This window comes from Aulostomus chinensis, chromosome 7 (genome assembly GCF_037954235.1).
Source record: "Aulostomus chinensis isolate RoL2024-O1b breed Wild chromosome 7, RoL_Achi_v1.0, whole genome shotgun sequence".
In the NCBI taxonomy this organism is placed as follows: domain Eukaryota; kingdom Metazoa; phylum Chordata; class Actinopteri; order Syngnathiformes; family Aulostomidae; genus Aulostomus; species Aulostomus chinensis.
In genome coordinates this window covers 30,740,383-30,750,799 of record NC_141326.1, presented here as the reverse complement: position 1 = coordinate 30,750,799, position 10,417 = coordinate 30,740,383, and the positions used below count along the sequence as shown (strand labels likewise).

Genomic DNA, 10,417 nt, shown 5'->3' with positions numbered 1-10,417 from the left:
TTACAAGTAGAAGATTAATCTGTTGTTTCTGAAGCAAATGAAAGAGTTCAAGTGTCAAATCGAGTTTATTATGTTGATTCATGAAGTGAAACTGAATCCATCTCGAACACTGACAATCATCTCCATGAGGAAAAATAAATCCATAAAATACCAAACAACTAAAATTCTCAGCAGAACAGTAGATCAATAACTTGCCAATTCAAATATTGATCACTGGTTGCAAATGTCCACAATTCCTCCAGCATTGTCCAAGTCCCACATCCACATGAACCGTCTCATTTCTCCAGCTTGCAGGAATTATTCTCTTGGTGAAAAAAATCTCAAAGGCTCCAGAAAACCCTGGAGAAGTCACAGAATCGGGAAATAATTTCTAGGACTGGAAAAGTTTTTAAAATACAGAAAAATGTGGAATATTAGAGTTCATATGGTTCCGTTTAGAACGACTGGAAAAGTCCTGGATGTGTTGTCCACACGGGGATGAACCCTGAACTGAAGATCAACATTTCATCAGAGGACACGTCTCCAAACCCGAGCTGGTGTGTGTGTGTGTGTGTGTGTGTGTGTGTGTGTGTGTGTGTGTGGTCAGCGTGATGGAAGCACCGTGATCCCATCCATGTCTAGCTCCACGGAGTGTACACTGAAGTTACCCAGACCCTGGAAGAAAACAAATGTTACCATGGTAACTAGGTCATGCTATGATGGAGGTTTGCTTGACCAACACTCAACCAGTCACTCCGCTAACCTAACTAGCGGTGCAGCTGTTGCGTGGCTCTGTGGAGCCCCTGATGGCACCAGTCCTGTTATCCAGTTTGGGAACCGAGTAGCAGAAATACAATCATTTTTAATGTCAGCGGCAGCTGAGATTTGCTTAGAGTTTTATCTCAGGCCCAATGAGGATTGTCCAGACGGTTCTGACCGCTAAGACTTCTGCTGGCATGCATTACAGGGCTCACCTGCATGTTGTTGAGGACCTGAAGCACCGCCTGCTGTTGGTGAGGCTCCCGGGTGAGAAGGTACAGGAAGCCGCCTCCTCCAGCGCCAGCGAGGGTCTGACCCAGGACCAACGGCCTCAAGGACTCCATCATCACCCTCACAGAGACCGGCTCACAGCCCGGTGCCATCAGCTTCTTCTGCTGCCATGAACGGTCCAGACACTGGCCAAGTCCCACCAGAGAGCCTGGGGGGGGGGGGGGAGAGAGAGACAGGGAGAGAGAGACAGAGAGAGAGAGGGAGGGAAGGAGAGAGACAGAGAGAGAGACTTCTAGGAAATGCAGGGTGTCACACAGAAAAATTCATGACCCGCCTCTTATCAAAGAAGAGATTTGGAAAAATGTACTGTTTTATGAGAGTTGTCAGTGAAGACAAGCAGCCTTCCTGTTGGACTACAAACATTCCTCATTGCTGCCATGATCACTTCCTGTTGGACTACAAACATTCCTCATTGCTGCCATGATCACTTCCTGCTTCCATAAATACCGATAATTAATCTTTTAATACAAAACCAGTTCAGACACCGACCCTCTCAGGTCTTAATGAAGGTTTACTTGGTGAAGATGTCAACTGTTGTGACGATTCAACTCGGTTCTGGTGACTCACGTTACCTTCAGAACAGAATCTGGCGCATTCCTCTGAGTTGGACACCAGCTGCTGGGCGTTGTTGACCATCGAGGGCAGACGGCTGTACCAGCTCCGCACCACGTCCTAAACATAATCACGGTCACCATCTTTGCCATCAGAGGTCATGGCGTAAACGTCATGTGGGCGTGTCTACACATTTGGTTGTATGTTTGATTTATGCCACACCTTTTACATTCAGCTCTGTGTTACTTCTAGTGAACAATAAAGTTAAATTTGAACTTGTCTGAATGTCTCTTCTTATGTTGCACGTCCTCCATTTAGAGGCCATACATCGTCTTAAAGTCCAAGTCCAGGTCCGTTCAGGTGTTCCTCCACCTGAGTTCTATCATCCCTCCACATTTCCTCACTACCCATCTAAAACAGTTTAGGTTCTCCTACCAACAGGTAAACTGGCACTGGTGATCACATGACGTGGTGGTAAAGATGAGAGCAAAGCTGACCTGCAGCAGGTTGCGAGCCAGGCGAGTCTTTCCAGTGTACACCAGCAGGAGGCGCTGCTCTAGTGAAACCAGGAAGTCCTCAGGCGGACTCAGACGCTCCACCTCCACCCGCAGGGGCAGAGACGCTTGGGAACGACCCACTTTAATTCCACCCACCAGACCTCCGACCTGGTCCTGCCAGCCTCCACCTGGGGGAGAACAAGAGTCCATTTCCTCCTGAGCTACTTCCTTCCTGTTTATCCTGACATTTGTGTGTCTCAAGAACAAGAGAGGAAGAAGCGGTGACTGAGGAAGGAGCCCAACATCGGGACTATTTGGAAACGGCTGCACCCTCGGAGTTGTTCCACTAACCCGTGGTGAGAATCTGCTCCAGGTGCAGGACGGCGTGGATGAGCGAGTCAGTGTTGTAGGTTTGGCCGGTGCATCTGTAGACTGCAGCTAACAGCGCCCCTGCCAGGATACTGCTGGTACCTGCAGGATGGGCGAATATCGTTGGAATCATCGAGTGAATCATTTGGTACCCTGGGCTGCAGAGTCGTTCTCCCTTTGCTCTTCTGTTGTTCATGTCACTTCACGCTAGCGCCAAAGTCTACCAGCTGGTTTTGATCCAGTCCAGGTATCAGCTGATGGTTGATCACAAATCTGGATCAAGGAGACCTGGATGATACCAGACGACCTGGAGAGTTTGTGGACTGAGGTTTTTTTGACAATTAAGCTGCTTTTAGCAGTCAGTCTACATTAGCTTCAAGCTAAATATACATGGCTGGCTCTTCCTGCATTCTGGTGTCACAAAGCAGTAATTCAGGAGACAAAATATCTAAGTAATGTCCCCATTTCTCACTAGAAAAACAATTCCATTGCCGTCGTCATCATCATCACCACATTCACGGTCGGTCTCTCACCCAGTCCCGAGCCAGTGGGCAGCACTGACCAGCTGTGGAGCTCCACCCCTCCTCCCCACCGCTCCATCAGCTGATGCCTCAGAGGCTGTTGGGAGGAGAGAGTCACCAGGCTGCTGCAGACACACACAGCCTTGAGCAGGGCTCCTGCAACAAACAAACACACACACACAATGAAGCCTGCTGCTATCACTGGACCAGTTCACCCGCTGGCTACCTCCTACCTGGAGCGTGCGGCTGACAGTAGTCCCTCAGGTCATCCAGGCTGTCACACACTATCTCCGTGGGAACACCACTGTCCCACCCACCCATGTGGCTGACCAACAAGAGGCAGGGCTCTCTGATGCGGCGGGCTCTGGCGCCTATAGGATGCCTCCCATCCACCTTCACTGCAACGTTGGTGACAGAGCCACCATGCTCGAAGGCAATGGGCGGCGTGTCGCTCCAGCCGCCTGGAAGATAAAAATGTTCTGGTAGAGAGATGAAAAGACCTTAACATGGTTACATGTTGGAAGACATGGAACACATGGAGACACCATGAATCTCAACGTCCATCGTCCTCAGAGACAGACAAGAAGACAGAGCCCCTCCTCCAGGGAGCTGAGACTCAGGCTAGTGAGCTTAGCACAATGACTGGTAGTGGGTGGGAAGTGTTAGCGTAGCTCCGTCTCTGCCTGCATTGATATCAGGAGGGTTGTATTGTTAAATACCAGTTTAACATGAGGAGACGTTGTCCTGGTAGAATCAGACACTACGTTCCTGACTGGGAGCAGTGATTTGACGCAGCACCTCCAAGCTCCCACACACTACCAGTCATTGTGCTAAGCTAACACCCCGAGCACCTTGAAGGCATGTTGAGGTCTAACCACTCAGACCGGACGTAGAGGTGGAGGAGCCTCACCAAATTATGTCGCACTAAACTGACTTACGTGCTTGTGTCCGTCATACATGACGGTTTCCCTGGTCCGTGATGCGTTCTACCATCATGATGGAGGCAAAATAGTTTCATGCCAGTCTGGCAACTTTGATTCTGTTTCTTCTGCTTTACACAGAGGACATACGTCACCGCATCTCGCCAGTTGAAATCATATATGGTCACGCAATTGTTTGCACCATCCGGCTCACCTGCAAGGTCCAGTCTGGCTGGACACTCCACTTCATGCCACCCTTCAAGGGGCGGGACTTTACCCTGGCCAATGGAAATGAACCTCTTTGATGACATGACCGCCTGTCGCAGCAGCACCTGCCCAGCACCTTCGTAATGGCGTGCTGCCCGCACCAGCAGGTCAGGCCTGTAGGGGGCAGCCACAATCAGCGCAGACCATTAACACCAAAACACAGAAAAGAAAGCAGAGAAGGAAGCTCACCTGCTGAGCCAATGAGCTCTCTGCACGGCCAGCGCCTTGACTCCACCTTTCAGGTCACCTTCCTCCAATAGGATGTAGGCAGAGCTCCAGGCCTCATTAGCGGCTGGCCCACTCCGCAGCCCCCCCCCACCCGCCGCCATGCACACCAACACATCAGCAATACAGGAGAGGCAGCGAGCAGCAACACCTAGCTCTGCACCTGGCTCCGCCCTCTGACCTGGCTCCACCTCCTGCTCACTCCTGCTACCTGCTGCAACTGAAAGTTATGCCAGAGGAGAGAAGAGCCTTGTGTTTGTTTATCGCCACTCTGTCTTCTGTAGAAATTGTGCTTCTAATTACTTGAATCGATTTCATATCTGCAGGTCATGGCGCCGCAATGGAAGACAGATAATGATAAATGAAAGCATCAGGCTCACTGGCGTCCAGCGTGTGCAGCAGTGCCTCTTGCTGGCCCCCCAGCACCACCGCCCTGAAGCAGGGCAGCAGGCTGACGTCCGTCCACCTCGTCAGGGCGTCAGTCACTCTCCTCCTCCCCGCCAGGAACAGTAGCTCCTCCCTCCACCGGAGCTCCGCCGCCTGGTGGGTGAGTGAGAGCACCTCCTTCAGCGAGAGCCTCCAGGCTTCCCTCCACCTCTGCAGACAGCCGGCCCCGCCAAGCAGCCAGCCGATGCCCCCGTCCACGCCCACGGCACCTCCCCTGGGGTGGAGAACCGGAAAAAGACGCGCCTCCAGGAGGGAGCGGCAGTCTCCTTGGACCCACAGTTCCTCGGGCCTGACAGGACAAGCATTTAAAACCTCCTGACTGTTTGGGCGTCTCCGTCTCTGTTCTCATGAAACACCTGAATTCAAGTCGTGACATCAGTAGTTTGAAGCCAATAGAAGAAATGTTCAGAGACCAAACACCAGCTCTCAGCACAAGTCACAAATATAAACAAACTGATAAAAAATGTTCCAAGACTGTGGGTGCTAGTCAAAGCAAGGTCAAAGGTCACAGTCTTACTGTATTCCAGTCCTGCTGTAGAAGAGGTTCCAGGTCCGGTTGAGGAAGGAGGCGTCAGCATCATCACTGGAGACCTGAGGAAGGTGAAGAAACTTGGTCACATGACATTTCTACTCCACTCAAGATCGTAGAGCCCCATGAAATCAATATTTGCAATTTTTTGGGAGCTTTAAACAATTTTGAACTTTCTACCCATCAAAAGCTCTGGAACCGGTTCCTGCTCCATAGGGCTAACAAATGATCGACAGAGCCAGTTTCTTCATACAGTTGGACGATCGGGTGTTATTTGAAGGCGGAGCAAATGCAAGCTGAAGTCCACAGATGTTACAACATCTGGATCACATCACAGTCTGATACCAGTTAAAAGAGTCCAGTAAGACACAGTTCACAACTCAGCCAAGAGGGGCCAGCACATGAGCAGGAACCTGGGGCTCCAGGGGTGTTGGTGCTGACGCCCCCCCTGCTGGGCTGGTCTTAGATGGAAGACTGAATCAGGTGTGTTGGAGCACGACAGCATCTAGAACATGCAGGACAGCGGGGCGGGTGGAGGACGGGGGGCAGGACCCCCCAGAGTGTGACACACTTCAATAGAAGTATTTGCTGTGTTTTACCTGCAGGTCATCCTGCGCTCCCATCACCGTGTACACGTTCACCTTCAGGTCGCCCAGCTCAATTCGATGTCCCTGAATGATGATGTCAGTAACCAGTGGCAGCTGCTGGATACACCGGGATGTGGACAACTCAAGACCAGACAGCAAACAACCAGACTGGACCTGCAGGGGACCCTGGTGGAGAGAAAACCAGGAGCTTTTCAGGTGTTTCAACTTCATCAGAAGCCACCGACGACATCCTCAGATATTTCAGCCTGACTGAATAATGACAACTGTTGATAGGCTAATGTTAGCTTTCAATACGCCATAGTGAATCGGTCATGTGGTCCCATCCTGAGCGGGTGGAACTGTTCAGTCTCAGAGACTGTGTTCAGGTTTTGACTGTTCAGAGCAGCGGGACTGTCGTCAAACTGGACGCGATCACGGCTGAGAGGATGGTATCAGACACAAGGGGGTTGACGCTAGCTAGCTACCCCAGGTTGGCTACCACAGGTTTCTGATTGGTCCGATTCGGTTCATCATCAGGGAGCGTCGGACTGAAGAGTGAACCTTCACCCTCCAGGATGGTCCAATCATTGTGTCAAACCTGGATGAAACCAGCTTTATCTTCTGACCTGCAGGTGGCAGTGTTGCACCACTGATCCAGTCACCATGGCAACGCCTCCCTCCAGAACACTGTTGATCACCTGAGCTCCTTTGCTCACACCGCTGTCTCTCTGAGAGGAGACGGGAGGCCCAGCAGCGTTAGAGAATCGTGCTGCGAGAACTTAGAACATCTTGAACGAGGAACAGGAAATGTCACCTGGATATGTGAGAGAGTGTTTGCATCCATCCAATCACAAGTTAGCCGTGTCACATGCTGCTTCCCAGACAGAGTCAAGTAGTCATAGCGACCACCGCTGACGTAGACTGAGGACAAGATGTTACTGAGTCAGAAAAGTCACCTGATGCTCAAAAGTTCAAACCAACTGAAAAGAATTAAGTAAGAAACGTAACCGAGTTGATGATATTCAAGCGACATTCACATTTTCATCGTCATCAAGTCTCTGATCCCGTCACCCGATTCTGCTTTATCCACTTCCTGTCACATTTTTTTCAGTTTGTGTCATTTTCCACATCAGTCTAAGGTGCTGTGTTTCCATGGCAATGACTTAACCCCAGCTAGAGGTGGGAGACCTCCAACACAGGAGAACTCAGTTATTATCAGAGACAAAGACGCCCACCCATGCTGAGTGGCGTTCCCCTCAGGATCCTCCACAGCTCTGCCCTCCCGCCTCTCACCACCGCCCCCTGTGGACCAGCAGCAGAACTGCAGCCGGCTCTCTCTTCTCTCACAAACTGGTCTTGAGTCAGATCTAAGCAGAGACATTTCAACACATCCAGGAAGAGCGAGATCTGAGGAGGACAGGAAGCCCGACCGCATCACAACCTGCATATTTCATAGAATGAAGGTGACATGGCTGTCCACTAGAGGACAGCAACATACTGCAATGACGGACAGTTACCTGGAGGGGTGGAGCTCCAGAGTCCAGGCCCAGGTAAGTACAGCCATCCAGTGGAGGAGTCACGTGAGCCTGTAGCAACTTCTCTGACACGCCCCTGCTGAAGAAGATGGGACCAGACACCTGCAGACACACGCCAGCGTCACCTTGAGTGCAGACGATGTCACAAACTCCACAAATAGCAGCTAAACGTCAAACGTGCGCTAACAGCTGCAGGAAGGAAGTCGCACCAGTGGCACCTTCCCATCAGGCATCGCTGCCGGCTGGATCTGCTCCTTCGTCCCTTGGTAGATGATGTCCCTCACCTGACCCTGGATGGCAAAACAAGCGCACCTTCAAACACATATATGTGTGTGTGAGTATACATGCACACTATGTATGTGTACATATGTGTGTTTGCATATATATATATATATATATATATATATATATATATATATATATATATATATACACATATATATAAAGCGGCGTTCACCTGGTGGTTGGACAGGTAGACGCCGTGATTGGCTGCATAAGAAATGTCACCAGGTAATGCCAAGACCCTAACGCCAGAGAACCCTTCCTCCCAGGAGAAAACTAACACACACACACACACACACACACACACACACACACACACACACACACACACACACACAATTTTCTAAATAATCTCAGACATGAATAATAATAGAGATTAGTAATGTTTTTCCTTGTTAATCTCATGCAATCTCTCCTTGTTTTCTAGGAAATGTTTGTAATCTCAGGGATTATTCAGGAAATCTGTAATGTCCAGGAATTTTCAGGTTCTCTCTGTTAATCTGGAATAATTTTTCTGAATTCCTTTACCAATTAAAAAAAAAAGAAAAAGATTTTAATTCCAGACTGAGTTGAGGTTGTAGTTCTGCTCTTCCGACTGAAACACCCCAAACATGCCGTGATCCATCCCAGTGCTGTCAGTGAACGCCACACTGACCAAAGTCGGGGGGGATGCTGAGGATCATGTCGGTGCTGCAGACCCAAACACCAGGAGGAGAACCAGGACAGATCTGAGTGGAGGACAAACCCATTTGGTTTATGATGTCATTCACTAGAGCTGCGATCCAAGGACTGAGCGGACCTGGTTGGTGAGGCAGTCCAGCAGCAGGTCCAGACAGCAGACTGGAGCCAGGACCGGCTGGTCCGGTTTCTCCCAAGGCAGCCAGCAGAAGGCTCGGCTGCAGGAGCTCCAGGGGAAGTCACGGCCCTGATGGGGAAAATCAGCTGATGGATCAGAACAGAACAAAACAGAACTTGCAGAACCAAAAAGCTGTTGGACCCACAGTGTGGAGGATAAGGATGTGAGCTTCATCCAGGACGTCAGCGGTCACCACCTGAGGAAACAACAGGAAGTAGGACTCATTATGACCCTAACCAGCTTACAGGTTGTATGTAGGACCAGCAGGACCAGTAGGACCAGCAGGACCAGTAGGACTCACCGTGTGTCCAGCTCGGCTGCTCAGATGTTCTGCTGCTACTAGCAGAGCATTGAGTGTCGCCCCCCCACTGCCCAGCGGCTCTTGGCGGTCCTGCACTGTCAAAACCAACGCACCCGGAGACAAAGACCCTCGCTGACTCCTCAGCTCCAGCTCTGACACACACACACATTTTATTTCCTCATACATTTTCCCTCCTGATCTTCCTTGTTGAAATCCCTCCATCTATCCATCCATTCCTCCATCCATCAATCATCCATCCATCCCTCCATCATCCATCCCTCCATGTTCTCCCTCTCCTCCTGTTCAGGGTGGTGGGGGTGGAGCCTATCCCAGCAGCCTTCCCCCTGGACAGGTCACCAGTCCATGGCAGGGCCAACACATAGAGACAGACAACCATTGGCTCTCCCAGCCACGCCTACGGTCAATTTAGAGTCTGGATTAACCTGGTCCCTCTTGATGTCTTTGGACTGTGGAGGAAGCTGGAGTACCAGAGAGAACCCAGCAGGAACAGGGAGAACATGGAGACTCACCCAGAAAGACCCCGTGCTGCAGCCGGGGCTCCACCCACAACCTTCTTGGTGGGGGCCACAGTGAGGACCACTGCTCCACCGGGCCGCCCACGTTGAAATCAGAATGATCAAATAAAAACATCCCCTGACCTCCAACCCTTCTCCTCGCTATGACTTGACTCGGGAATTAAAGGAAAACTTAGTTTTATTTGCTAATCCTGAATTGTATGAGCAGATTTGGTGATATCAGCTGATAAAGTACTGGACATCATCAGTCTCGTTGTATCGTAATAAATACTCATCAGCAGCTCAGTAGCACCACCAGCAGGTCAACGAGTGGAACAGCAGACAGACAGGTGACCGTCTCACCCCTAGGTCTCACCTCTCTGGAAGGCGTAAACACTGTCTTTGTGCTGGCAGGTGAGGACGACCACTGTCCACCTGAAACCAGACATGGCGGCTCACAACAGCCGCAGACCTGCTGAACTCACAGCTAGCAACTCAGCTAGCAGCGGCTAACGGCTGGCTGTCCGCGTGAGGATCAGATTACCGGAGTCCGTCCACGACGACAAATTCACCGTATCGTCTATTTTCTGCTTCGAATGGTTTGGTCCACTCGGGCTCCCGTAACTACAGCAGTGGTGTTTAGTTTTGACGTCTGCGTGTCTCCGCAAGGCGGCGACGAGTGGCTAAGAACAAGCAGAACAAGAACGCGAAGCGTTCCCCGCCGCCTCGAGGCCCTGTGACGAGCGCACGTCGAAGCGCGTGAGCTCCGGTCCACGAGAGGATGTTGGTTGATTTCTACCACGGGACATTCTGGCGGGGCGGAGTCCACCGTCCACCTTCAGGTGAAGTAACCTGTTGGCCTGTTTGGAGCCACTTCCTGTAGCTCTGTAAAAGAGTTAAGAACTTCTAGGCTTCTTCTTTTTTAAATTTTACACGACAAACTCATGTCAGAATTTACCAGCAAACATTTTAAGAGGAGTAGTAG

General features: G+C 50.7%; 1 protein-coding gene across 5 annotated transcripts; it reads right to left on the bottom strand.

Annotated features, from left to right (window-relative positions):
• Window positions 1–54: 54 nt before the first annotated feature.
• fcsk (fucose kinase) lies at window positions 55–10,142 on the bottom strand. 5 transcript variants are annotated; one of them, XM_086209935.1, is made up of 23 exons: window positions 9,809–10,142; window positions 8,918–9,069; window positions 8,762–8,812; window positions 8,560–8,685; window positions 8,416–8,488; window positions 7,936–8,036; window positions 7,688–7,768; window positions 7,461–7,580; window positions 7,179–7,350; window positions 6,758–6,864; window positions 6,570–6,671; window positions 5,956–6,129; window positions 5,345–5,418; window positions 4,761–5,116; window positions 4,345–4,600; window positions 4,103–4,269; window positions 3,202–3,429; window positions 2,981–3,124; window positions 2,430–2,549; window positions 2,079–2,266; window positions 1,602–1,701; window positions 954–1,177; window positions 55–654 (listed from the first exon to the last, which is right to left on the bottom strand). In XM_086209935.1, exons 1-23 carry the CDS (start codon window positions 9,879–9,881, stop codon window positions 583–585), a joined length of 3,261 nt encoding a protein of 1,086 aa, XP_086066061.1. In that variant the 5' UTR covers window positions 9,882–10,142; the 3' UTR covers window positions 55–582. The 5 variants fall into 5 exon arrangements, with proteins under 5 accessions (XP_086066061.1, XP_086066062.1, XP_086066064.1 ...); XM_086209936.1 differs by having other exon boundaries at window positions 7,697–7,768; XM_086209938.1 differs by having other exon boundaries at window positions 8,918–9,012.
• Window positions 10,143–10,417: the final 275 nt, after the last annotated feature.